Source organism: Myotis yumanensis, unplaced genomic scaffold (genome assembly GCF_028538775.1).
Source record: "Myotis yumanensis isolate MYYU_CA2020_CCGP unplaced genomic scaffold, mMyoYum1.0.hap1 SCAF_12, whole genome shotgun sequence".
In the NCBI taxonomy this organism is placed as follows: domain Eukaryota; kingdom Metazoa; phylum Chordata; class Mammalia; order Chiroptera; family Vespertilionidae; genus Myotis; species Myotis yumanensis.
The window spans coordinates 3,737,466-3,764,885 of record NW_027223763.1 but is presented as its reverse complement, the minus strand read 5'-3'; the positions used below and the strand labels follow the sequence as shown (position 1 = coordinate 3,764,885).

Sequence of the window (27,420 nt, the reverse complement as noted above, 5' to 3'; positions counted from 1 at the left end):
CCAGCCACCCTGTGGTCAGGGCCAGCCCAGGGCCCCCGCTGCCCACCCCCCAAGTCCCACCAAGTCAGAGCTCAGCCCCATATTTGTGGGTCCTGCCAGCTGCCTGGCCCACTGGCGATTGGGAACAGCCCTCTCCCTGCAGCAGATGAAGAAACGGAGGCCCGGGCGCCTTGGCCACTTGGACCAGGACCTAGTACCCTTTGTTCTGGGCTCAGTGTGTCCACTGACGTGTCCTCCTGCCGGCACATTGCTCCTCAAACTCCACAGGACAGCTCGCGGTCCTCGCTCGCGTCCCCCTACACAGCGGATGCAACCGGCAGTTCCTGCGGACACTCGTCGCCAGGCCTCCGAATCCGGGGGACAGGCCTCGCGGCTCCCGGGTCTCTGGCCCCAGCTGGGCAGCCAGAGGCCTGTGCGCTGAGGGAGGCAGTGCGGGTGGAGGGCCAGGAAGAGGTGGGCACTGGCGATACCGCTTCTTCCCCCAAACAAACGTAAAACCTATTTACACGCGGCTGCAGATGCAACGTGAGAACTGCTCGCAGCGCTGTCCTTGTCGCCTGCTGACCGCTGTGGTCGTCAGGGTGGAACCCAGGTCTGTCCATCCTCAGGACTCGGAGCTCAGCCCAGCGGGTGGCCTCTGGTTTAACTCAGGTGCATCCGGAGTTCGGAAGGCGAGGCCCGAGGCCACTGGCGATTCCCCAGAGCCTGTCTGTGCTCGGGGAGGAACTTGCAGAATCTGGGGTGTGCACTGCCTCCAGAGCCTAGTGTGGACACCCCTTTCCTGTGGGCTCCTCTCATCGAAGGAGGGAGGCACGGGGCAGGTGACAGGGGACAGCAGGGCCACAGGCTCCCCACCATCAAACTGGGGTTCTAACGCGGCGACCACAGTCCTAGGTGATCTGCACACGTCTGTCTGTCTGTCACTCTCAGGTCCCGGTGGAGCTGCCCCCTCCACTGGCTCTCCCAGCGTCTGTTTTCCTGTGGTCACTCCTGTGTGGCCACCCGCTGACGCCACAGCGTGGGCTCCTCCAGGCCTCGGCCCTGGCCTGCCTCGCTCACGGCAGCCTCCTGGCCAAGTGGGTGCACGGGGCCCGCCTGTGCTCAGCACGGCCTTGTAGGGGTGCCCTCTGGGAAGGGGGGCACTGGCCTGCTGTCCCCACCACGATGGGCTTCATGCCCATTCAGCCAGTGTTCGGCCAGGCCACGTTCCCTGGTGATGCCAGGCCTGGGCTGCGAGTGGGGCTGGTGCTCTTGAGCAGGGAGGGCGGGTGTCTCCAGGCTGGCCGCCCTCACCCGTCCCTCTGCCAGGCCGAGCTGTGGCACCTCAGTTCCTCCGCCAGGCCCTGGCGAGCCCCGAGCCTCCCGAACATCACTCACTGGGCGTTTGTTTGATGACAGATCAGAAAGCACCTGGCACTTTCCACACAGCGGCTGGCTCTGCGAGGCTGGCGGCTGCTGGGGAGGGGCTCCCAGCTCGAGCACTCGGGGTCCCCCCACCTCTGCTGCTTGGCTGGAGGTCCCGCAGCCTATGGTGGTGGTGGGGGGTGGGGCTGGCTCTCTATATCCAGAGGATGGGAAGAGAGGCCAGCAGAGGGTTCGCTTCAGGTCGAGTGTGGTCCTCAAATCCCCCATCCCTGGTCCTGCCTGTCTCTGAGCTGCTCTGTCACTGGTCACACCGGCTCTAAGCCCGTTTCTTGGCCATCTCTGCTTGGAGCTGAGTGCCAAGAGGCGGGGCTTGGTCTTGGCCAGCACCAGGGTGGGCCTTGGCCGCAGCAGATGTCCATCCAACAAACCTTTGCTGACCGAGGTGGCAGCGTGAACAGCCACCAGCAGGGGGCGGCCTCCCCGCGAAGGCAGTCTCTGGGCAGAAGGGCAAACAGCCACCAAACTCCTCCAAGTCCAGCCTCCACCCTCCAGGCCTGGCCCTCGGGAGTCAGGATCCGGGAGTCCCTGGAAGTTGGGGGAGGTACAGCCCCTGCCCGTCCACGCCCAGACCAGTGGTTTGGGACCTGTCCCCTCCTCCCACCAGCAGAAGGGAGTGGGGCAGCGCTCCCGCTTCCCCAGCAGCCAAGGGCACTGGGGACCCCCCAGGCCTGCAGGGACAGGGGGTGGCTGGGTGGGGACTTCAGGGCACCGGCCTCAGCCATCTTGGGGGATGAGTTCTGGCAGGCGCTGAGCCAGAGCCTGGCCTGGGCGCGATGGGTGGCTGCCAGCAGGTGGCCATGGGCACCCTCAGCACCAGCAGCTCCCCAGGGCTCCTGAGGGGGGCGGGGATCTCCAGGCACCATGGGAATGAGGGAGGGGGTCGGGAGGACCAGCGGAGGCGGGCTCCGAACCCCAGTCAGATCTGAGCATTCCTCTGTCTGCTGCTGGGGGGGGGTGGCGCTCCAGGGGTGCCGTCCCCTCCTCCCTGTGCCCCCAAACGCTGGGTGTTTGGACTGGCCAAGTGGAGGGGCTGTCGGGAGCCGGTGCGGACTCCAGGCCCGGAGAAGACAGCCAGCCCAGCAGCCAGAGTCTGGGCGGGTGGAACTGTGGGCCGTTGGCCCCACCCTGCATCAGAGGCAAATTGGGGTGAAGGGACGGGGTGAAGGGACGGGATGCAGGTGATGTGCAGTCTCACCCCCTGGGGCTGTGTGTCGGGGGTGGCCTGGTCCACCCCAAGGCAGTGCGCTCAGCTGGCCGGGCTGGCGACTACAGAGCAGGACCCAGGGCCGGGGAGGGAGGGGGATGAGGGGGAGGTGCGGGCCGGGCGGCGGGCGGGGCGGGCTAGCGGTCCTCCCGGACCGGCCGGATCTTCATCTCGGAGAACTTGAGCGAGTACTGCCAGCCGGTCCAGGAGGACCACTCGACGCCGTCGGCGTAGGAGGCGTGCGCGCCGCGCAGGTACTGCCCGTTGAGGTTGGACGTGTGGCAGTTGCGGTACCACCAGGCGCCGCGGTAGAAGGCGGCGCAGTTGTTGTCCGAGTGGTCGCTGTCGCGGTCCTTGGTGGTGAAGCGCATGCCGCTGTGCTTCAGGAGGGAGTCCCCTGCGGCACACGGGCGCGCTCAGGCCCGTGGGCACGATGCACCCCTGGCACGCGCGTGCACACACATGCCCTCCAGTTTACACGTGGTGTCCATGCAGCTCCCAGGAGCCCACGCGCCCCCCTGGGGTCCCCCCGGCTGTCCCTCCTCACACGCCCTCCCCTGCTCTCTCGCCTCGGCCTCAGAGGAAGACCCAGCCCCGAGGACCGGGGCGCCTCGCTCCGGAGGCCAGCGGGGCCCACACCCCAGGTGCCCCTGGTCTGCACAGGGAGCACTCCAGCTGGGATGCGGACCAGCTGGGATGTGGAGGACGGTGAGGAGTGGAGGGGGAAGCCTTGCCTGCAGGGCTTTGTCCTCCCGGTGGGGAGGCTGGTGGGCCGCCGTCCCCCCCGAAGCTGGAGCCCTACCTGCCGTGCCCGAGTAGTCGGCCACGGTGAGCGGGTACCCGTCCTCCTCGGGGTCCACGGAGAGCAGGCCCACCCCGAAGCTCCGGTAGTGGGCGTAGGCCGTGCCGTTGTCGAAGTCCTCCAGGTCCACGTGCAGCTCGTAGGCTGCCTGGGCCGTCAGCGTGTGGAGCCTCTTGAGCCCTGGAGTGGGGGAGAGAATGCAGAGTGCGGGGGGGGGGGGGGGCTTAGGAGGTGACCCCCAGAACTAGGGAGAAACAGCAGCTAAGCGCATGTGGCTGGTGACAGAAAGGGACAACCACGAGCTGGGGCTCCGTACACAGTAGGCGCTCGATGAATGGAGAGGAAGAAGGGGTGTCCGTGTCTCCTGCTGCCTCCAGGCCTGGCTTTGTACCCCCCCCCCCCCACACACACACACACTCACACCTCCTGGCCCAGCTCCTCCTGCCCTCTCTCTGCCCCTCCGGCCTGAGCTCTCCTATGCCCATCCTGCGATCTCAGGCCGCCTGCCGCCCCCCCCCCCCCCATGCACTCAAGGTGCTCCCCTGCCCGTCTGATTACCTCCTGGTGAAAAGGCCATTTAGCTAAACACCTCGCCAGTGACCAGCACCCATGACGGTTCATCCCTCCTGCCTGCCTTTCCTGGGGGGGCGGGTAGTGATGTGACAGCAGGGTCTCCACCTGGCCACCCTCTCCCTGTACACACCCACCTAGATGGGGGGGGGCAGGGGGAGGTCTCCCCACCTAGAAGCTTCTCTCCCCACTCCCTATCCTGCCCCTGCTTTCATTCATTCAGTTCAGGGTACACTCAGAGCTTGGGGGGCTCCAGCACGTGGATCCTGTGCAGGTCCCGCCCCCCACACACACACACTGTGTGTCACTGAGCCTCAGTTTCCTCATCCACTCCTAGGGGGGGTGAGGTGCCAGGCCGGGCACAGAGGAGGTGCGTCTGAGTGGGGACCGGCCGTGAAGTCCACCCCGGGGCCTGGCCTCTCCTGCGGGAGGCCTGTGTGCTGCCAGGGGCACAGCAGGGGGCGGGGAGCGAGGTCGAAGGAAACAGACATTAAGCAAATGGCAGCTTCAATCACCACCCACCACACGCAGGGGAGCGGGCACACACCGGGACCCCACCCACCAGGACCAAGCGATGGGTGCTGCCACCAGCCACCCCCTCACACCTGCCGCACACCTTTGCTGCCACCTCCTCCCTCCTGCCAGGCCACCCCAGGCTCGCTGGGGAGGGTCCCAGATGCCCGTGCGGGAGGCGGAGCAGGGCAGGTGTGCTGTGGGGGCGAGAGGGAGGTCATGCCAAGGACGGAACGCACTGTTCCGATGCCGCGTGTGCATTTACTGTGTGCCAGCACCCATGGGGGTGACTGCTCGGGGGGCCGGGGTCTGGTTGGAATTGGATGGTGGTGATGGCTCACAACCCTGTGAGTACATACAAGCTGCTGACCTGTGCACTTTGACCCCGTGAATTATATCTCAAAAAAAAACACCCAAACCACCCTGCCGGTGGGGGTCCTGCCCCAAAGGGTCGGGTTCGATTCCTGGTCAGGGCACAGGCCTGGGTTCGAGGCTCATCCCCAGGAGGGGGCCTGCAGGAGGCAGCCCACCCATGTTTCTCTCTCTCCCTCTCCCTTCCTCTCTAGAATCAATACAAACATGTAAGAATTTTTAAAAATCTCACCTGGAGCCACAACCGCCCCCAGATATCTAGGGCCTCAGTTCTGAGGTTTAAGTGGATGTTATTCTTTAGACTTCAAACATGCTGGACACTCAAAATTTCAATACCGAGTTTGAAGGTAGAGAGTAAGTAACAGTAGTAACAACGTGAACCTAAGCTTTGGGAGCCAGCCGTGCGAGGCGGTGGCTGCCATGGGGGGCCAGGCCTGGAGCACCCACCAGCTGGCTGCTCTGGGGGGAGGGCCCCTGTGGTGGGGGCGGGGCTCACCTAGCCAGTGCTCCCCGGTGAGCCTGCCAAAGCCGTCCCGGTAGGCCTCCCAGCCGCGGAAGAAGTTCACCGAGCCGTCTGCGCGCCGCTGGAACACCTGCAACGGGAGGTGGGGATGGAGTGCTGGCGCCACCCACCCTGGCCCCAGGTCTGTCCCCTGCCCCTCCTGTCCCAGCCCCTCCTGTCCCTGCCCCTCCTGTCCCAGCCCCTCCTGTCCCAGCCCCTCCTGTTCCCTGCCCCTCCTGTCCCTGCCCCTCCTGTCCCTGCCCCTCCTGTCCCAGCCCCTCCTGTCCCCTGCCCCTCCTGTCCCCTGCCCCTCCTGTCCCTGCCCCTCCTGTCCCTGCCCCTCCTGTCCCCTGCCCCTCCTGTCCCTGCCCCTCCTGTCCCTGCCCCTCCTGTCCCCTGCCCCTCCTGTCCCTGCCCCTCCTGTCCCTGCCCCTCCTGTCCCTGCCCCTCCTGTCCCGGCCCCTCCTGTCCCCTGCCCCTGCTGTCCTCCTCTCACCCGTCTATACACACACACACACACACACACACACATACACGCACACACACACACATACACACACATACACACACACATACACACACAGGCTTGGCCTCCAAGCTCCTGCTCTTAAACCTCCTCTGCTCTTAAACATCCCCACCCGCCCCCCACGCCGCGGGCAGGGAGGGGTCCGCGGGGGCCTGGGGAACCGAGAGCCCCCAGCACCTCGGGGGAGGGTGGGGGGTCCACAGCCGCTGGGCTGACTCGGTGCCCGATGAGCAGCCCGGCGGCTTCTGTTCCTCGTGTAATAACATTCCTGGTTTGGGAGTCGCGAGTCCCATCGGTTAAATTGCTTTGAAATAAGTACCAGGCTGGTCCCGGCCAGAGCCGCCCGAGTGCGCACAGATCCGCTGACAGGCCCTCCCGCGCCCCACGCCCACGTTTCTGTCCAACAAGCCTTTGCTCCTCGTTCGCTGAGGCCGCAGCCCGGCCGCCGACCCCTCCACCTGGGCCGTCCGAGGGGTGAGGTTTGGCTGCGGAGCCAGCGACCTGCCAGTTTCATTACTAAGCAGCCTGATTCCCGCCGCAGGAACGGAACCGCCCGGTGCAGGTGTGCCCGCCGGTGCTCCTGCCCCTCCCTGGGGACCCTTCAGTCTCAGCATTTGGGCAGCTCTGACCTCAGGCAGCGGGAGGGAGGGCACACCCCTTTTTCTTTTTCTTTCTCCAGGGCCTGAAACCTGGCCCAGCCCTGCCGTGTGAACGTGGTCAGAGGGGCCGCCTCTGCAGAAGGAAACCCGCCAGGCTCCCAGGGTCTGAGAGGCGTGGAGGGGTACTGACAGCTGCAGACTTGCTACCCTGAGCACGCCGCCCCGCCACTGCAAGGCTAATCCAGGCAGCAGCTCAGGGGCTCCCTCCCCCCACCCCCACTCCCGTTCCCCCAGGAGGAGGAGAAGGCAGCCTGCTTGTGTGTGTGTGTGTGTGTGTGTGTGTGTGTGTGTGTGTGTGGTATCTGGAAGGAGGCCTGGGCATTGGTTCTGGACCTGGGCTCCAGAGCACCAGGGAGTTACTCCCCTCCTGAGCCTCAGTTTCCTCATCTGTAGAATGGGATCCCAACAGCACCTCCCGCACAGGCTGTGGCCGTTCACTGAGGAAAAGCTCAGGGCCTGGCACATCAGTCCTAGGAAGATGCCACTGGAGACAGCAGCCCACCATGGCAGGGTCTCCTCTCCTCCCCTCTGTCTCCCTCGTTCTTCCTCCCAGAGCTGTCCCAGGCCCCTGCCATTCACTCGAATGTCCCGCCGAGCACCTCTGCACCAGGTGCCGGCTGGGGAAACCGAGTCAGGGCCCTCCCCGCCAGGGCCGTTGGGGCAGAGGAACAGGGGAGAAGCCTGGGCTCTGGGGACCCCCAGGCAGGAAGCAGGACTGATCGGCGGGGTGAGGAGGGACAGGCTGCTGGCCACGCTTCCCCACGGTGTGGCCCGAGTAAGGCATTTGTCCCCTCTGGGCCCCACTTCCTCTCCCACTGAGAAGCCTGCCTCCCAAGGCCTCAGCTAGGAGTTAACGGCACAGCGGCTGGTATTATTATTGCCATTGTTGTTGTTCTCCTGTTACTCCTGTTAGGAAGTAGGAATTGCAGAGGCGGCTCGGCGTGCTGACCCGGGGCGTGCGCTTTGGATGTGACCCACGCTCCCTGGTGCTGCTGCCGAAACGGGAGCTTCCTGGATGGCACCTGCCCCCCTGGGAGGGACGGCTCCGGTGTTTTCTATCCTGTTTTACTCTATTCCACTCTGACTGAAAAATTCATGCTGGTCACAGCCCGTCACATGGATCTCACCGCCGGCCAACGCATCCCGACCCGTTGCCGCCCGTTGCCGCGGGCTGTCCTCCTCCCTGGGCGCCATCACAGTGACCGAGCGGCCGGCCCGGCTCTCAGACTCAGAGCCCCGGCCTCGCCCTGGAGCCGACCCAGCGCAGCGTGCGGGCCAGTGCCAGCGCCCAGGCGTCTGCTGGTCCCCGGGCTCGCAGGTGAGCGGGGAGGATTTGTCAAAGCGCAGGGCGGACTGCAGCTGTGGCTTCAGTTTCAGGGACACTGGGTGGCAGGCCGTCACCAGGCCCCAAGGCCTGCACGCACAGCAAGGGTCAGCCACAGAGGCAGGACAGAGAGGGAGGCGGGCGAAGAATCGGGTCCCCTCCCCCACCTCTGCTGCCCACAGGACATGGGTCCTGCCTCAGGAAAAGAGGGGGGAAACGTAGGGGAACAAAATAATTATGAGGCAAAATATCCATCGGCTCAGCCCCTGGGGCACCTCCGTTGAGTCCTGCTTCGAAGCGACGGACGGAGAGATGCTGGGGCCGCCACGGCCCCTTGGCAGGTGCCACACGTGGGAAGACAGACAGCGGGTTTCCTTGGTGCAGAGCCTCTGAAGCCAGCCGCCCGGCGCCTTCCAAGTGCCGCCGCCACCGCCGAGGGGACTCAGCCAAGGGAGCCACGTGCTCCTGCAGATGGTGCTGCCGGTTTCAAAGGGAGGACTGGCCGGGCGAGGGGAGGACGGCGCTGGCTGTCCCTGTTTGTCAGACAGGCTCCGGGGAGCCGGCTCACGCTCCCCAGGTCCGGGTCCTTCCTCACCTGCGGGGTCCCTTCCTCACCTGGTCCCTCGGTGCCCAGAGCAGGGCGGCGGTGGCGGCCGGAGCGCGGGAGCCTGGTTCTGGGGTCACCTCAGGCCGGGAGGGGGTTCGTGCTCCCATTTCCCATCCCTCTGCAGAGTTGGGGTGCCTCGAGGCTGGGGTGCTGGACCCACTGAGGCCCGAAGAGGGGGCTGAAGGTGCACAAGTACAGACCGAGGGGATGGAACATTGCTCCCCCACCTGTGAGCCCGCCTGGCCTTCATTGCAGACCCGGGCCAGCACGGCTGCATGTTTAGCTGCTCCCTCCCCGACCTGGGCTGGTCTGGGAGGCCCAGTTTCTATCCGGACTCCAGTTAACAGCACGCAGTGTGGCCATCTAAGTCCCGGCTTGTGAGAGGGCTGCCGTCCCGCCCCGTGCGGTGTCCCTGGGCTCATAGAGGTGACCCTGGCCCTGGGGCAGCTCAGAGCCCAGGAGCCATGGACGCACAAGCCAGCGGTTCAGGGAGAGCCACCTGGGTCGTGGCGGGTTCCCCACCCAGCAGGTTCCTTCCATCTTTGTGCCTCACTTTCCTCACCTGTAAAGTGGGGATGCAGCAGACCCTGCTCACCAGGGTCTGGTGACGGTCAGCTGTGCTGGCTGATACACAGCGTCCCATCGTGGTAACAACTGTGACTGAATTTGCTGGGAGCGCAGAGGAGGACGAGCCATCCACTGGGGTTGGGAGGGACCCAGGAGGGCTTCCTGGAGGAGGAGGTGCTCAGCTGAAAGGCTGATGAGCAGGTCTGGGCAGGTGGTCAGAGTTGCTGAGGCCCAATGGGTGGGCACTGGGCGGGTCCGAACCCTAGAAGAGGGGGTCCCTGCCACCTTAGGAGGGTGCTCAGGAGGCAGCATCGGGATTTTTCCTCGACTCTGATGAAGCCGGTGGAAACCAAGTCCTGGCAGCACTGTGTTGGGGTGTCGCTTGGCGGCCACCAGCCTCTGATTCTGGGGGAAGTGGGGGAGGCTGTGGCAGAGGCGGATTCTCGTTTCTAAAGAACAAAGACCGCAGATGCGCGAGCGAACGCAGCCCTTCAAAGGCGGCCCCTGGGGAGGCTCTGCCCGCGTTCCTGGGACGCAGCTGCTGCTGCAGTCCTGCCTGGACACCTGCCGGCCTTGCCCAAACCCCGGCTCTGCCTCTCCCAGGACGCGTGATCTCAGAGAAGTCACAACCCTCCGAGCCTCAGTTTCCCTCTCTCTACACCATCAGCAACGCCTTTGTTGCCCTGCAGGGACACAGGCGGCACACAGTAGGTCTAACCAACATCTCCTACCTCCCCTTCAGAACCAGCTGCCAAGCGGAGTCCGCCCCGCCTTGTTTTTGACTGCAAATGGCCCCCCTGGGCTTGGCTCCCCGTCACGCTCCCCAGGCTTGGCAGCCAGCGCCTGGCACACACCACTCCGCTGCCACTTACCAAGTGCCAAGGCACCGCCAAGCCTCCACGGGCACCACCCCAGCGACCTTCAAAATCTGAAATACCCCAACTGCTCTGGGCGGGGGCAGGTGGGCCAAGGGCAGGTGGGGGTGTTGTCACAGCCATGGTCAGGCTCCAGGACTCCCCGGAGCATGTGCAGGTGCATCTGGGGGACACAGGGGCCCCTGATGTCACAGCAGGTTCCCTGGGCCACAGCCTCTGGGACAAGGAGGACTGGCCGCAGCCCTGGGGGCTCAGGCTGGGGGCGGCCGGGAGCAGCTCATCTCTCCCCGAGCTGATCCCACTGCCGGCTGGACTGGCTGGTGGCTCCTTTGATGTTTTCTAAGCCCAGGAAGGATTTGCCTCCCACCCTCCCTCCCGGGCAGCTCAGGCAGAAGGGAATGGGGCTCGGAGGGAGGGGAAGGGAAGGGAAGGGAGGGCTTCTCCCTCCGTGGAGCCATCCGGGGGCTCTGAGCGATGGCCTCGCACAGCATAGAATGCCTGCAGAGCGCCGTCACCGTGCAGAACGGGGCTTTGGGCCACTGGGCTCTGGCGCTGGGGACCCCGCAGGGGCTGAGATGCAGTGGGAGATGCGAGGCTGAACCCAGATGATTTCTGGGGCCCCGGCTGGTCATTTTGCAGAGACGAGGGCATAGCAATGGGGCCCGGGTGGCAGCGCCCGACAGGCAGACCTCCTTGAGGGCAGGCTGTGCCTTCCAACACCCAGACCCGCCCAGGCCCTGGGCACGGCCACTGGGCTCCCAGGCCTGCGAGGAGGCTGAGCCAGACAAGAGGCCACCCTGCTGGCCAGTGAGGAGGGGACGTCACACAGCGAGGGGAGGGGAGCTGGAAACCAACCTAGTCCCGTGCACCACCTTCCAAGTGAGGAGATTTCGCCTCTACTTATTCGCATCTTCCCCTCAAGGACACTGCAGGTGGCGCGGGTCCCCGGTCACCCCCCCTCCGGCCCCTCACAGGTGAGCAGCCTGCAGAGGACTCTGTGTCTCCCCACCGTGAGCGGCGCTATACCGCCCCCATTTAACAGACGGGAAAAGCGAGGCTTAGAGAGGCGAAGTCACGCTGCCGGGAGATGCCAGGGGTCACTCATTGGGCAAGAACTTAGCGCGGACGGCCAGCAAGGACCACGGGGAGCCCTGAGCTACAGCGGCCACCAGATGATGGGTGGCTGCCGTGGCGCCCAAACCTGGCCGGGCCCAGACAGGAAACACCTGTGGCGGGTGCCAAGGAGCGGGAGGGTGGACGAGCGGTCGGGAGGCCTCCCACAGGACGGGGTGGCTGAGCTGGGCCCAGCGAGGGAGGCCCGAGCCCAGGGTCACAGGTTGGCGGGGGTGGGGGGTCCTTCCTGCCTTCCCCCCTTTTTCTGGGGCAGGGCTGGGGGTGGGTGCTCACGCCAGGTGCAGACGGGGCCTTGATACTCAGCGTGACCGTGTGTGGCCGGGGCCGCGGTGGCCTCCGTGAGCGTGGAGAGGAGGCTGGGACTCAGCCAGAGCAGCGGCCACATCGGCTGAAAGGCCACCTGGAGGCGTGTCTCTCTGCCCCTGTGGCCCTCCCACCCCACGGAGCCATGCCCGGCCTCCTTCCCACGTGGTGGCTCCCAGTCTGCGGCAGGGATCCCGGGCCCACGGAATTCACGCTCCTGGAACTGCTCCCACACCCAGCGCACCTCTCGGCCCACGGCCCTGGGCCCTCCCTCCTGCCCTCAGGAGAAAGCCCACCTCCTCACCCACCAGCGCAGCCCACACTACTACCCCCCCCGCCCCCCCGCTTGCCTCCCCGCCTCATCTCCAGAAGCTCCATACCCCAGCCGAGCGGGAAACCGTGCTCCCAGGACAAGCCCCCCACTGCCTGCTGGCCCCCCACGTGTGTTCCCTTCGCCTGGGACACTGTGCCCGCCTCATCCCCCCGCACCGGGGCCCCATCCCCGGGCTCTCCTGGCCGCCCCAGGCTGGGTTCCGGGCTCTCCTCTGGGCTCCCCCTGCCCCCAGCCCCGCAGCAGGGTGTCCAGCTGCCCCAGGCCAGGAGCTCCTGCTGGCCCCCTGGCAGTGGCGGGGCTGAGATCAGTGAGCGCCGCTGTGCGACCTTCAGTTCCGCAGCTGCGGGAGGCTGAGCCTCAGGCCTGGGTGTGCCCGGCTGGCTGCTCATTTGCTGGGTGCCCTTGGACAAAGCCCTTGCCCTCTCTGAGGCCGCAGGCCGGCTGCCCGGGGTTGGAGGGGCGGGGCGGGGCGGCGGCACATACACCGTGAAGCGTCCCTGAGGCGGCCACCGGCTGAACCCCCCTCAGCGCCGGGCTCTGGCTCCGGGAAGCAGCTTGGTTGGCGTGTCCACCCCAGCGCCCTGCCCCCCCCGCCCTCCCCCCCCGGGAGCGCCTCCAGGCTCGGCTGCTGGACCGGGAACCTGATGGGGGGGCAGCCAGCCCCCTCCCACCAACAGTGGGGTTCTGAGCGCTTCCGCGTGCAGGGGGCGATCCCTACAGATGCCCAGAGGGACCTGGGAAAGGGTGTTTTTGATGGAAGCCCAAATGGATATTAACGTTTATTGGCGCCAAAGCATTTCTCAGCAGAGCTGAGCCTTTCTCCCGGGCCAGCCGGGTGTCTGAGTGGGAGGCCGAGGCCCGCCTCATCCCCTCCCCTCTGAGGCCCCGAAGCCAGTCCAGGAACTGCCCCCTCCGGCCCAGGAACTGCCCCTCCCACCCAGGAACTGCCCCTCCGGCCCCCTCCTGAGTGCCCGCCCGGGAGACTGGCTCGGTGCAGGGATGAAGACAGGGTGCGGCGGCGTCTGGTCTTTCATTAAGTCTGTCCGAACCTTAACTCTGATTTTCGGGCTCTGGCTGGTAGTTGGTGCGGTTCTTCCCGCTGAGGGTCCCAGAGGCAAACACCATAACTCAGATGCTCTGAGTTAGGAAAACAAAAGCGCTCTCAGCTGGTAAATCTCTCCCCGGAGCCCGAGGAGGTGCCGAGGTCCGCCTGTCTGTCTGGGCCTGCGGGGAGCCTCGGCGCTCTCCCTCAGGTGAGTAATGCCCCCCTCCCCCACATGGCACCGAGGCAGCGGGGTTGCACCCGGTGACCTGGCTGGGCCTGGGGCTCTCTTCCTGGCCGGGGGCGGGCTGGGGGGGGGGGGGCAGCTGGTTTCCCGGCCCGGCCTCCCTCCAGTCCACCCCTCTCTGCTTCATCAGCCTCTCTGGCTGCTCGTGGGTAAGGCCTGGCAGTGAGGCAGGCGGGTGTCCCCACTTCACAGCCGAAGAAACGGAGGCTCAGAGAACAGGTACCTGCCCACGCTCCCACGGCGGGCAGAGCCACGCCAGGCCTGCGCGTGACGTCAGAGCTCCTGGGGCAACGGCCACGCTCCCGCCCCTGGCGACAGTCACGGCCCTGCCCGCCCCCTGCCCGTCCGGACCCTTCTTCGCGCCCACATCCCACCCAGGAGGACCCAGAGGCCCGAGGAAGGCAGCCGGCTCCTCGCCAGGGGACCCCAGTCTCTGCTCCCAGCAGCCGCGTCCCCTTTAATCTCCTCCGCGCGCGAGGATGACGCGAAGGAAGGCCAGCGTCCACACACATCGCCCTGGACTCCCGTCAGCAACAGGTTCCCCGGGGACCCAGCCCCACCCTCTCTGCTGGGACCCGCCGACAGGTAAGGGGTCTGTCGTCTGCCCCGAGCGGCCCCGAGGTCAGCTCACCGCCTCCACGCGCAGGTGTCATGGCGGGGAGCCCCTTGGTGAGAGTACAGGCAGGGCCGTGGGGCCGGAAGGCACTGGGCGGGGCCGGGCCAAGGGTGGGAGGCTACTCAGAGCACCGCGGCTCAGGGCCTTGGTCCCCCCAGCGGCCCCGTCAGGAAGCCGGTCACTCACCGTCCAGCCGCCGCCGTCCGTGCGCATGTCGCAGTAGACCTGGAAGCCGGCGGGGTCGTGCGTGGGGAACACGGAGTAAACGCCGTCCTCCTGCTGCCCGCTCAGGAGGACGTCCAGGCAGTCACGGGGCCGAGAGCCTGAGACGGGGAGCCGTCAGGGTGGCTGGCCGCCGCCAGGGCCCCTGCCCGCCCCGCTGTCCCAGGGCCTCTGCCTTGTCTGTCCACCTGGTGTCCCTTGGGCTCCAGAACCCAGCGGTGGGGTCAGACCTTGGCTCGGCCACTCCCTGGGTGTTCTCGGTTTGGGTGAGTGAGCAACCTCTGAGCCTCGCTTTCCTCATCTGGAAAATGGGCACAATGGGCCCCGGGTGGGGCTGGGGAGGGCTCAGCAGGGGGTGCGGCTGGGGCTCCCGGTGCTGCCGGCAGCAGGAGGCCCTTGGCAAATGGAGCCTGTTTCCTTATCCGCGCAGCCAGTGGGGGATGATGGGGGGGCAGAGCTGGGCATCAGGTCACCCAAGGAAGGCGGCCCCTCACCCCACTCACCGTTGGCGCAGCCCCGGGGCCGCGATCCTCGGGTAGGCGCCCTCTGAAGGTCGGCCTTGACTCGGGGCCGGCTCAGCCCCCGGTCCCTGTGCAGGGCGTCCAGGAGGTCACTGACCAAGTTCACCAGGTGAGCCATGTGGCCTTGGCTCTCGGAGAGAAGCTGTGGGGCACAGGGGGGATCAGAGGGGGCAAAGGCACGACACCTGGCCCATCCCAGGCGGCCGGGGCTGAACAAAGCCTGTGGAGGCAGCACCTGGCCTCGGGGGGAGCTGGGCTCAGACCCTGACTCACCCGTTTCCCACGGTGCGACTGGGACTGACTGCACCGAACCCTGAAACCGGCTAACAAGGCCTCCCTGGCCCAGCCGCTACGGGACCGGGACCTGGACGGGACGGTGATGACTGTGGGGAAGCCCCGCCCAGTGTGGGGCCCACAGCAGGGGACTCGGGACTGGGCGCCTCTTTACGTGAATTCTTCAGGCACCTTCCAGGTCCCCAAATTCCCTCACCCCACTTCTCCTCTGATCTCCGCAAGGCCTGGAAGGCAGAGGGCTGGATCCGCACACAATAGGGGGGACCCTGGACTCCCCCCCAACACCCCCCACGAGCCCTGCTTTGACTTCACGGCTCTCGGATGTCCAGCGCCTCCCCTCACCCACAGCTGCCAGGAGGGAGGACTGGAGTTGTCCTCTTCTTGTTATAACTGGGGAAACTGAGGTCCAGAAGGAGAGGCCCCCGATCGAGAATGACCTCAGGCCCCGTCCCCATCACTGTGCGGGGCCCAGGGTGAGGGCAGTGGCTGGGCCCAGGCTCCGGGGCTGAGTCTGGGTTTTGACTCAGGACCTGGGAGTGCAGCCGACCCTCCCAGACCTCAGCTTCCCCCCCCCCCTCCCCCCCCACGTGAGCCGGAGTGATGGGACCCGTGTCTCCGGGTTCGTGGCAGCCTGTGTCGGGGCCTGAGGCTCAGCTGGTGCCCTCGGTATGCTCCCCACCGCCCACACCCCCTTCCCACGACCGAGGCCCAGGGGTGTGCAGCTCAGGGCAGGGCTGTGCCCGGGGCCTCAGCTGGGCCTGCTTCCGGAAGGGTCTGGGGTCTGTCGCCTGCCCTCCTCAGGCTCCAGGAGGCTGCAGGGCCCGGGCAGGGCGGCCAGCAGCCAGCCAGAGGGAAGGAGCCTGTCACCTGCCAGGTAACAGCCGTTGGAGGAAGGGAAATAGGAGGACACTGGCCGGCAGTTTACTGAACGTGATCCCCGCTCGGCTTGTCCAGAAGCAGGGCCTGCAAAGCTTTTATTTGCTGTCAGCTTCTCCTCTGCTGAGCAGGTGATTGAGTGAGGGCCGCGGCCTGGGGGAGCGACGGGGATGGGCAGGTGGGGCTGCGGGCAAGGTTTCTCCCGCTGGCAGGTCTCTCCCTGGGCACTAGCGTAGACGGCTGGCTCACGGCGGAACCGCAGAGCGATGCGGGCAGCCCCGGGGGTGGGGGTGGAGAGCAGGGGTGTGGGGGGCAGAGATCACCCGGCTCATTGGTTACGTCCCTAGGGTTCTGCCCATGTTTCTCAGACGATGCAAACTCATGAGAAACTCAGGCACGACCCACTCTTGCCAAAGGCAGGGAAGCCCTCGGTTTAGACCAGAAAATGATTAAAGTTAAAACGTACATATAAACATGCCCCGAATTAATGGGGAAAGTCGGTCCCTGCTGGCCGAGCTGCACGGATGCGTTAAGGAGGACTCGGCAGCTTTTGGCGGCAGTGAAAGCAGAATTGCTGGCAGCCCTTAGATGAGGCACTTGCCACGCGGAGCCTCAGTCTGCCCCTCCCTAGAATGGGGCCACGGTCCCTGCCTCCTGCCTGTTGGCACACGGGCGGAACTAGCTCGCGGGGGTCTGTCAGGACTGTGTAAAGGGGCTTTCAGTCGGGGCTCCCGCGGCTGCAACTTCAGATATTTCCGCCGTAACCGTAGCGATGCTGATGCGTAGAGCCAGGGCCGGGGGCGGGGGGCCGGCTGAGCCCTGTGAGTCAGGGGCTCTGGCGCCCTCCCAGGTGAGGACTGTTACTCCGTCTTACAGGTGAGGAGACCCACCCGGGCGGGCACCTGACATGCCCAAGGCCCCACAGCGGGCTGAACCTCCCGGGCCAGGGGCCTCAGTCGTGTGCGCGTGTCCCCTGGTGCGTCTGGGCCGTGGGGACCTGGGAGTTTGGGGTTTGGTCCCGGATGTGCCTTTTCACCAGCGGCTCTGGTGGCTCTGAGGGGGCCGTGGGCACTGCTTTGAGAAACCTGTGCAGGCTGACCGGCTGAGGTCCTGGGAGCGTGGAGAGGAGCTAGCAGCCAGGCGACGTGCTCCGCAGGACACACGCTCTCCGAGACCACCTGGGTCCCGGGAGATGCGTCACATTAAGCGTGGCTTCGAGAAGGACATGTCAGAGGGGCCAGAGACCCACCTGGGCCCAGGAAAGCCATCAGTCTCGCAGGAGCACCCCGGCCTCTCAGGTGGATGGGACACCCCAGGCCCGTCCCCAGCCTCCACCCCGGCCCGAAGGTGAGGCGTTTGTGGGCCAGGCCTGGCTGACCAGGGGCCAAGCCACGTGGAGAGCAAGGTGGGGGACCAGGTCACCCAGAATTCTGGAGGTCCCCTGAGCCCTGCTGATGGGGAACAGGGATGTGCAGAGGGCTGTTGTGGCAGCTGAGCACCCCCCCACCCCCATTACCAGAGAGGGAAGCCGCCTTCCCATCAGTCACCCAGACAAGGTGACGAGGACTGTGAGTCCTCCAGCTGCAGCCTCGGGGGAGGAAGAGAGCCATTGCTCGGGTGCCGTGGGGTGACCGCACGCCTTCTCCTCCCGGTGTCCGGAAGGGGCTGGGGCTGTTGTCAGGGGCGGATCTTGCCTCCTAGTCTCTAAGGACCCGAGTCACAGGGCGACGGGGTGCAGGCAGAGGCTCGGCCGGGTGCCAGGAGGTCAGAGGCCAGGACTGACCTGGCCACTGTACCTGGGGGAACCCCTGCCCCATTCTGGGCCTGTTTTTCCCAATGAAAGTGGTGGGAGACCAATGAGAGGCCCCTAAACCTCGGTCGGAGGCGGGGAGTTCCTGTTGAGCTCCAGGCGGTCAGCATTGGAAACTTCCCCCAGCTCTACCTGGTCGGTGCTGCCTGGGGCCTGGCTTGGCTCAGGGTGTGGTGGGCAGGCTGAGGGGCTGCTGGGTCCCTCACTGGTCCCTCCTTCCCTGGACAGCTGGGCAGTGAAAAGGGTAGATCTGGGGAGTGAGTGCCGCTCTCTCTGGCCATGTGGCAGCACCGGGAGAGGGCTTGCCACTGACCTTGAACCTCAATTTGCTGCTGAAGGTCATGATCAGCCTTCCCAGCATCTTACCTGCACTGAGCCCCTGGAAGGCCCCAGAAGCCCTGACTGCTGGGTGCCAGGGGTGCCACACGAATAAATTATCTGCCCATCTGCAGGAATACCCATAGCCCCTGGTCCCAGGGCATTGGGGGAATCAGTGAGGCCAAGGGCATTCCGTGCCCAGCACAGGGCTGGCACACAGTAGCAATAACCCCACCCTCCCGCCAAGCCCTCCAGCTGGGACCCTGCCCCTTACCTGGAGGAGGTGGGCCTGCTCGCTCTGCAGGGCACCGAGGCCCTGGCCCAGCGCGCCGTGGCTCTTCCGCAGCCCCGCGCACTCCGCCTGCAGCTCCGAGGCCCGGGCCAGCAGGCGGGGCAGCTGGTCAGCCAGCGTGTCCAGCAGCTCCCGGTCCTGTTCGCCCACCAGCTGTGGCTCGGCCTGGCGCTTGGTCAGCGCCTGCAGCACGGAGGCCTGGGCGCCCTCCAGGCGGGCGAAGCCGTCGGCGAGGTCGGGGCAGCGCGGGTCGATGAGGATGCTGAGGCGCGAGCTGTCGGCTCTCTCCACGGTGACCAGGGCACTGTTGGCACCCGCCGGCCCCGTGCTGACCACGGGCGGGAGGGCCGTGCCGGGCGTGTGTGTGTGATTCAGGAAGAGCACGGCCCCGGTGACGGCCACGGCCAGCAGCACGGCCAGGGAGAGCAGCACCGTGCACAGCACGTAGCCACAGCTCGGCCGCTGCAGCCAGGCACAGGGACACAGGGACAGACAGACAGACAGACAGGAGACAGAAGAGGCAGCATCAGGGCAGACCCGGGCCTGCAGCTCTGCCCCTGTGAGGAGGACCGGCAGCCCCAGTCGGGGCCTCTGGACCAGGCTCAGGGAGGGCCCTTCTCAGGGAAGGGAGTCACAGAGACAGAGACGAGAGACAGAGAAGGGGCCACCCCAAAGACAGAGCGAGAGCGAGAGAGCGAGAGACGCCGGACACAGAGTTGGAGAGGATGGAGAGGGAAACCGAGGCAGAACAGGGACTCCAATGCAGAGGGTGACCCTGCCCTGTCGCTGGGCCTGCCCTGCCCCACTCCACCGGCTCAGGGCAGGACCGTCCTCCCCAGTGAGCCCTCGGGGTCTGCTCTCCACAGAGCAAACACCCCGGGGCAGAGAACCGCTCAGGTGGGAAAGGCCCCCTCCTTCTCAGGAGGCCAGGGCTGGGGACAGGGCAGCTGTGACTCCCAGACCAGGAAAAGGATGGAGGCGGCGGGCCAGGGAAGAACTCGAACTGGGCTCTGGACGCAGGGGGCGCTGGCCACACAGGAAGCTGGGCCCCAAGTGCAGCCGGCAGCACCGAGACACAATGGCAAACCCAGACTCACTGGACCCAGTCTGCCACGGCCCAAAGGGAGCTTGGAGAAGGCCGCCGAGCATCTGACCTGACGCCTGGGGAAACAGAGACCCAGAGAGGGCCAGGGGCTTGCCCAGGGTCACACAGCACATTAGAAGCAGAGCTCAGACTAGACCCCCAGCCTCCTGCCCCCTAAAGACTAAATTTCCCCACATTTTCAACTCTCTGGACTCGGTGCATCTTTAAATGAGTTAGTGCACGAGGCGCCTGGCCCGCTCCTGGCGCGATGGGCGCGGGCAGGGAATACCAGTGGCTTTTACTGCCTCCTGGTCAGCGGGCACGGAGCAGCAGGAAGCGCCGGGGTTTTTATTTTCCACTGAAAGTGCTATTTCTGTGTGTGGCTGGTGCCGGGCCCACCTTCTCTCTTTTTTCCACATTTTAACATCTCTGACGCTGGGGTGCATCTTACAGCTGTAACTGACAGCTTGCTGGCTTGCTTAGTGACATAGAGCGCGTCCTCTCACACCACACAACAGAGCTCATTGTGAGGAAATGTGGGAGCGCAAACCGCCTCTTCTCCGCAAACGCAAACGCTGCAGGACTGACTCCTGAGCGTGCTGCCGGCCATGGGGGGGAGGCTGGGTCCGGGGGAGGGCCCGGGGCACGCAGACCCCCAGGAAGCCACCGGCGTTATTGGTGAGATGAGGGAGAGAATTCCTTAGCCCAGCGATTTTCAGCCGGGGTGCCTCAAGAATCCCCTAAACATGCAATGCCTGGCTAGTCAGGGACACTGACATTTTTCCCTTAGATTGTCAAAAAAAAAAAAAAAAAAGAAAAGAAAAATAGACAAGCCAACACAACACTAGCTGTCGGTGTGAATGCCCTGTCTTGACCCATCCATGTGTAGGTCATATAATAGAGTTGCATCTATTGGGCAGGTCGAATAATAAGGTTGTGTGTGACTGGTTAATTTTTGGTACCAGAAATCCTTATATACAAGTATAGGCACCTGATTTTTTTAAAAAGCCACTTTGGGGCAAAAAGGATAGGTAATTACTGTACCATTTGTGTGTGTGTGTGTGTGTGTGTGTGTGTGTGTGTAAATCAATCAAAATTATACTTATTTTTTGTCAGATCAGCAAAAAGTATTTTTTTGGTGTGCCGCGTAATTTTAATAATTAGTTTATGTGTGCCATGAAGATGAACAAGGTTGAACGTCACTGCCCTAGCCTGAACCTGCAGGGATGGGGACACACTGCCCCCCAACTCGCTCCAGGCCTCCCTCTCCACACCTGTCCAGGCCCCAGTGGCGCCATCCACCCCGGGCTCCACACATAAAAGATGGTTTACTGCAGCCAGACCTGCCACGGTGGCTGTCCTTCGGCAGCTCTGCACAGGCTGCGTGCTGCGCCTGACGCACCTGCTCCTCCTGCTCCTCGTCCACTGGCCTAACTAGATGCTGCCTCCTCCAGGGAGCCTCCCTTTTCTGTTTCCTCAGCCCTCCTCCCAGTTGAGGAGGGGCCCCTCCTCATGTTTCCACAGCCTGTGCTGCCCCCTCAGTGGTACTTATCACTGAGCCATTGCTTTGACTTCATCCATTCATTCATCCACACATCCAGCGGCGTTCACTGTGTCCCCATGAGCGAGGCTCCAGGCCAGGCCCTGAGGAGGCTGTAGTGGAGAGCTGTCCTTGCCCTGCCCTGAGGGAGCACTTGTCCCATAGGCTGTGATTGTTAACCGTCTTTGGGGGGCACGGATCCCTTTGGGGGGGATAAAGGCTGCTGGCATTCGGGGGCCGCCAACCCCAGGCCCAGGAGATGTGCCCGGGACCAGGAGCCCCCCGAGGGCAGGCACCTGCTCGCTGTCTGGCACAGAGGGGCTGGCTGTTGGGTGGATGAAGAGCAGGCAGACTGGGTCATTCCCCTGGCCACACTGGCGTGGGGAACATGTGGAGGCCCTGGGACCTCTAGGGCTTGGCAGGGCAGAGCCCCATGACATCCATGCTGAGCCCTGGACCCCGCGGCAGGGCACCTCTGACCCTGTGGCCGCCTCCGATGGCCTGACACAGATGTGGCAACGTCCCAGCCCCCCAGTCACCGTGGTCAGTGGCCTCCGGACCGGTGGGCACCGCGTTGCACTGCTGTCCTCTGAGTCTGTACCGTGTTCCTGCCACTGGAACCTGCAAACACTTCCCTGCAAGGGGGGCTCATTTTGCAGATGGGAAAACCAAGGCTCAGAGAGAAGACGTTGCCCATGGTCACTCGGAAGGCAAATGGCCCAGCCAAAGCTTGAACCCAGGGCCGGGTGACTCTGGCATCTCACCATCCGTGCCCAGGCTGCTCGCTGAGCAACCCCACAGGGTCCCGCCCTCTGCCTGGGGTGGGACCGGGGTTTGCGAGACAAAGCTCTGTGTCACCAGCAGGTCTTGGTCAGGCCCCTCCCGGGTCCCCAGGACCCTCCCCGTCAGCTCAGAGCCATTCCTCCCACTGACGAGCACCTACGTCCAGCCGGCGAGGCAGAGTGGCCAAGTCCCCGTGTCTCCAGGACCCCGGCCCTCTCGGCACCCACTCTGCCCAAGCCCAGGTCCCTGGCCGGAAGGCAGGGTCATGAGGAGAGGAGGGGCTCAGGAAAGCTGCAGGGGGTTCCCCCGGGGGCAGGGCAGCAATGGAACTTGGAGATGAAATGCGCCACTCAGCGGAGGAGAATTAGTCTTCCGAGATCACCTCACACATGAAGTGCTGCGCACTTATCGGCTGCCACGTACGTGCCTTGCAAAGGAATCTGCCCGAGATAACATGGGGGCTTTGGGCCTGAGCACCAAGCGTGCCGCGGGGTGCGGCCTGAGTCAGCCTTGGCCGTGGGGGAGCGGGCATGCACCCTGCTGGCTGCCAGGCGCGGGGCGGGGCACACAGGCCCCCCTTCCAGTGGGGAGGAGCGGGAGGCCGGGCAGGTGTCCCCGGAAGTGGGCAGGAGAGGAGCCCCGGGTTCAAGCTTCCTGCTGCCCCAACTGGAGGGACATGGTTTTGTCCCCTGTGTGACCCCCAGTGCCAGCCGGCCCACGGCCAGGCTGCTCGGGGAGTCCTGGCTCTGGTGAGGACGAGATGGGCTCGTGAAGCCCCAGAGGTGCCTCAACTGCGGGCGGCATCTGTCCCGCTGCCTCCTGAGCCCCCAGCCTCCGGAAGTGGACATGGGGTGCAGCAGAGGGAGGGGTCTCCGAGGAAGGGCCTCACAGCCCAGCCTGTCCAGCCGCCACCGCCTGCTCCTTGTTACCGAAGGGAACTGGTGACGGCTGCGCCTGTGGCCTGAGCCCAGGCTCCTGGTACCAGGAGGAAGGAGGGTGCTTCCCTCCGGGAGAGGCCGGGAGGCCGAGGCCAGGCACAGCGCTCCCAGCCCCGCCTCCCAGGGGCAGCCCGGCCGAAGGCAGGCTGTTCAGGATGGAGACACGCTGTGGGGCTTCAGCTGGGAAAAACCGGGGCGATTGGTGTGTGGGCCGGGGCTCAGCAGGGGCTCCCTGGTGGGCTGATGGGGTCTGTACTGTGTTCCTGCCGCTGGAACCTGCATATAACCCCCGCAGCGGGGCTCATTTTGCAGACGGGAAAACTGAGGCTCAGAGAGCAGAACACTTTGGCCAAGGTCTGGGAGTCCCCGTCGCCTCCCCCAGGAGCCCACCCCTGGGCAAACGGTTCCTGATTGGGTTTGGACTCTGAGGCCCTGGCCCTGGAAGAGAAGGAGCTCAGATCCCTAGAGTGAGGGGCTGGTTATTCTGCTCAAACTCTGGGTCCCAAAGATTAGGGGAGAGGGCCTGCAGCTGGGAGCTGGGAGGTCAGGTCCCTTTTCCTGGTGGGCAGAGGGGTGATCCGGACACTGACAGTTTGCCAAAGGCGACAGGCTACTGTGAGAGCCACCCCCTGGAGGGTGCACAATGCTTTACGGTTTGCAAAAACACACCATTACTTCATGTGACCCTCCAAGCAGCCCTCATGAAGTGAGGGGGGTGCAGGGATTGTGGATCCATTTTACAGATGGTCAAGTCCAGACCCGGATGGGGAGTCACTTACCCAGACTCACACAGCATGTCCATGGCCCAGATGAACTAGAAGGAGGGCCCCGGGGAAGGAACAGGCCTGGAGGGAAGCTGGGCCATAAAGGCTCTCCCTTTCTTTTAAAAAAAATATCTTTAAATTGATTTTAGAAAGAGGGGAAGGGAGAGATAGAAACATCGATGAGAGAGAAACATCGATCGGCTGCCTCCTGCACGCTCCCTACTGGGGATCCAGCCCGAAACCCGGGCATGTGCCCTGACTGGGATTCGAACCAGTGACCTCTTGGTTCATGGGATGAAGTTCAACCATTGGGCTACCCTGGCCAGGCAAGGCTCTCCCTTTTGACAAAGGGCCCAGGAAAGGCCTCGCCTCTTATTCGAAGCTTCAGACAAGCCTGGAGCGGGCACAGTGCACAGCCGCCTACATGCTGGGGCACGAAGGAGCTGGGGGTGAGGCAGTGTTTGATCCCGGGCCACAGCCCTCAGCTGCCTCTGATGCCAAAGGGCAGGCAGCTGGACCCTGGCCTGGCGCAGCTGGAGTGTGTCCCCCAGGAGCAGCCGAGGAGGCCCTGACGCCACATTCCAAACAGATGCCTCAGGAGCCACCTCCCTTTGAGATACAGCAGCCCTGCCCGGCTCCTCTCCCGCAGCTCCTCCTGGCTGAGGCTTCATGCCATTCAGTTCAACCAATATCCCTCAGCTCCCAACCCGAGCTGCCCAAAGGGCAGGAGCCTGGGCCCTGGGGGAGACCCCAGGCTGGAGGCACAGAAGGAGCATGTGTCCAACAGGAGCTCCTGATAGAGGAGAGATTCAGGGCTAGGGCACAAGGCAGTTGAGCAGCAAAGGCGAAATACCTCTGGGCATCAGGGAAGGCTTCCTGAAGGAGGAGGCATGTGGTAGGTTTTCCCTAAGGGAAGGGTTCTCTGTGTGTGTGTGTGTGTGTGTTGGGGAGCTAGTGCCGCCAACAAGATGAGACAACAGAGGTTTGGAAATGGACAGCCTCGTGTGGAACCAGGGGTTGGCAAACGACAGGCAATCGGTACCTGTAAGGGGCTAATAAAAAGGAAGAATGGCCCAGCGGGGGTGGCCTTGATTGACACGTCTAGAAGGTAAGACTATTCTTGCTAAGAGGGGAGAGAGTCAGATTTCAGCAAGAGAAGGCTATCTGGGGATGGCCTGGGTGTGGACCCGACCTAGCAGGGAACAGACCACCCAGGAGGCACGGGGAGCCTGGGGTCAGCCTGGCTTCTAAGCCTTGCTCTCCCCGCTAACGTGCTCTGTGACTCGCCTCTGCCACTCTGAGCCACCTGCCCTCTGTGCCTGGGGAATGCGCATCCTGCCCAGTCGCCAGGCTGCTGTGGGAAGTGGGCTTTGCCAACGGTAGAGCGCGGGAACCCACACCAGGGCAGTCGCTCCAGGCAGAATGAGCAGTCGCTGCTGCCAACACTGAGGGGCCGTGGCGGCCGCCCCTGCCGCCCCCCTCCTGCCGCGAAAACACGAACTGTTCCTTCCCCAATGACATCTGTCTGGGAGAAATTTGAAATTTAAAACGGGCAGCCCCATTAATTCCTCTCCTTGGTGAGCGGGCCTCCTCTCGCTGTCCTGCCCCAGTCCCTCGGCGGCCTGGCCTGGGGCAGCCCCAGGGCTGCGCCTCCCCACAGCTCCTGCTGCCAGCCCCTCTCTGACCAGCCTGGAGCTCTGCCCTCACCCTCTCCCGGTGCTCAGCCCCGGGTCCCCTCCAGGCCTGTCCACTTCCACTGCCCCTGAGGAGACCGCAGGGAGGGTGGCCTGGACAGACCTGGAGCTCACAGGCCCTGGTGGGAGTCCCCGCAGAGCTGTGTGGCCGCAGCAGGGGCAGCGTCTCTGAGCCTTGCTCTCCGGCTGCAAAGCTGGGGGCTCACTGGGCAGCATTCCCACAGGAGGCAGATGCTTACTGATCCTCTACGGTGTGTTTGGGGGGAGGGGGAGCTACAGTGTGAGGATTCAGAGGAGATGGGTAGGGGGTCAAGTCTTGGTCCTGAAGCTCAGGGGACCGTGCCAGGCACCTGGCACAGGGTGGCACTCAGCTTAGTAGGTGGTTAAGATGCCCTTGTAGAGGTGACGAAACAGACTCGGGAGAGATCACTCAGCCAACCACAGGGCTGGTCCCCTTGTGAACTTAAAGGGCCCCCAGACACACGCGCACACCGGGGACTGTTGGACGCACAAGGGGGCCCTCCTGCAGGGGTACTGCCCCATCCCGAACCCCAACTTCAATCCTCCTCCGGAGTAGAAGGAGAGGAGGGCGCCCGCCCTTCCCCAGGCCTCCGAGCCTGGCGGGGATGCCCCCCAAACTCCGCCCGGGAGCTGGGCGTCCATCATCCCGCCAGTCGCAGCCGCCACCGCTTGGCCCGGGGATGTCCCCACGCCCCTGGCCCGCGCCTACCTGAGGCTTGTCGCGCGGCTGGTCCTCAAGTTGTGACGCGCCGCCCATGGTCTTCCACCGCTCGTTGACCATCTCCCGGCAGGACGGCCGGGCTGCTGGCTGCGCCGAGCGGCTGCCGCGCGCAAAGGATCCGAGGTGGGCGCGGGCTCCGGGCGCCTCCCGCCCGCCCGCCGGATCGCCGCCTCTGTGCCCCGCGCGGGGCGGCCCGGGCCAGCGGGAGTGCGTTTGCAGGGGTGTGTGTGTGTGTGCGCGCGCGGTGTGTGTGTGTGTGTGTGTGTGTGTGTGTGTATGTGCGCGCGGTGTGTGTTTCGGGTGAGAGCGGGAGCGCGAGAGCCGCCCGCCTGCCCACCGCTCCGCGCCCGCACCTCCCCAGCGCGCTCCTCTGCCTCCGCCCTCCTCCTCCCTCCTCCCTCCTCCCTCCTCCTCAGTCTCCGCGTCTTTTTTTTTTTTGTCTCGGACTCTCTGCTTTTTATTGCTCCCGGGTCTCCCTCTCTCTCGCACACACACAGACACAGACACACACACACACTCACACTCACTCACACGCACACACCCCGCAGGCTGCGGTGGTTACTTCCCACCCCCACGAGGCCAGGATAAAGGAGGCAGAACGGGCCCAGCAGGAGGGCAGCCCGGCCCTCGCCCGCCCACTGGGGGACCTGAGCGCCCCGGGGCGCCCCCTCGCAAACTTCCTCCCCGGCCGGACTGGCGCCCACTCGCCGGGCGCCGGGCGCGGTGCCGGGTTGGTCCCGTGGGCGCCCTCGCCCGGCCGTCGGGCGTCCCCGGGGAGCGCTCTCCAGGGGCGCGAGGCGCACCCCGAGACCCGGGCTTCGGGGAGGGGGCGCGGCCAGCCGGGGTCCTCCTGCTGCGGGAATGCGAGGTCTCGTTCCGGGCCCGGGGCTAGTGGGCCGCGCCGGGAGCCTCTGGCCACCCGGGACCAGCCCTTGGGGACCCAGGCGCGCGCGGCCGGCCCTGGGGGCGTCTCGGCCGAGTCTCAGACGGGCATCCGGGCGCTCGCGCGAGCAGGGCCGCCCGACGCCTCCGAGCTCAGGCGCCTGCGGCCCGAGTGGGGGTCCCCGCCGCCACGACAGCAGCCCGTGCCGCGGTGGCGAGGGCGAGCCGACCCGCGCTCTGCCCGCGCTCCCGGCCCCTCGCCCGCGCTCCCCTGCGCGCCCCCCGCCGTCTCAGCCCCCGCCTCCCTCTCCGCTGGGCCCGGAGGGATTTGTGCCAGGAGGGGCCTTCCTAGTCGCCCCCTCGCACCAGCAGCACTTTTAAAAGCCTTGCATCCGCCGGGAGTAATTGACAAGCCCTTAATTTGCCTCGTTAACGAGCTGCTATTGTGGCTTCTGACCGGGAGCCGCCCACGCGGCCCCACGCGGGTCCGGGCCGCCGGGTGGGGGGTGGGGAGCCAGGCCGACTGCCCCTCCCCCGCCCCTCTCTGTGGCCCCTTCTCTTCTGCTCCCCCAACTGCAGAATAGACCCCCGTCTCGCCCCCACTTCTCCCCAAAGCTGTTTTCCGGCTCCCGGGGCGTCTTGGCCCGCCACGCTGTTCCCTGGCACTGTCTTCGTCTCTCCCCCACTGGCTGCCAGTCTGTCGTCCCATCTTTGTCCCTCTCCGCGGTCCTCTCCGCGCCCCACACTGGCGGACAGGCTGCGGGGGGAGGGGTGGGGGCGGGGCCAGAGAGCTGGGGCCGAAGAGGGTGCCCTGTGCCCCATGCCACCTGAGTAGCTGTCATTCACCCACACAAGCTGCGTTCACAACCCACCGGCTGTTTGTCCGCAGCCTCCTCGTCCTTCGAAGGCTGCCCTGCAGCCTTGCTGCTCTGGCCACGGAGGCTGCCCAGCCAGCTGGCCAGGACCCCATAGCACTGGCTGGGTCAGGGGACGCGAGTGGAGCCCTGGCCCCCGGCTCTTTCTGGGCCCTGTGCCTGT

The 27,420-nt window shown here is 65.2% G+C and overlaps 1 protein-coding gene across 1 annotated transcript; it reads right to left on the bottom strand.

Annotated features, from left to right (window-relative positions):
- Positions 1-40: 40 nt before the first annotated feature.
- Positions 41-25,899, bottom strand: FIBCD1 (fibrinogen C domain containing 1). Its single transcript, XM_070430011.1, has 7 exons — positions 25,489-25,899; positions 17,938-18,417; positions 14,348-14,507; positions 13,809-13,945; positions 5,383-5,479; positions 3,432-3,611; positions 41-3,026 (listed from the first exon to the last, which is right to left on the bottom strand). The coding sequence occupies exons 1-7, from the start codon at positions 25,558-25,560 to the stop codon at positions 2,767-2,769; spliced, it is 1,386 nt and encodes a 461-aa protein (XP_070286112.1). The 5' UTR covers positions 25,561-25,899; the 3' UTR covers positions 41-2,766.
- Positions 25,900-27,420: the final 1,521 nt, after the last annotated feature.

Bases quoted from the DNA above. Each gene is read 5' to 3' on its own strand.
- FIBCD1 (XM_070430011.1), bottom strand. From the start codon at position 25,560: ATGGTCAACGAGCGGTGGAAGACCATGGGCGGCGCGTCACAACTTGAG. The intron at 5,480-13,808 runs GTGAGTGACCGG...CTCCCGTTGCAG, and splicing joins CGGACGGCGGCGGCTGGACG to GTGTTCCAGCGGCGCGCAGA. The intron at 3,612-5,382 runs GTGAGCCCCGCC...CCCCCACTCCAG, and splicing joins CACCGGGGAGCACTGGCTAG to GGCTCAAGAGGCTCCACACG.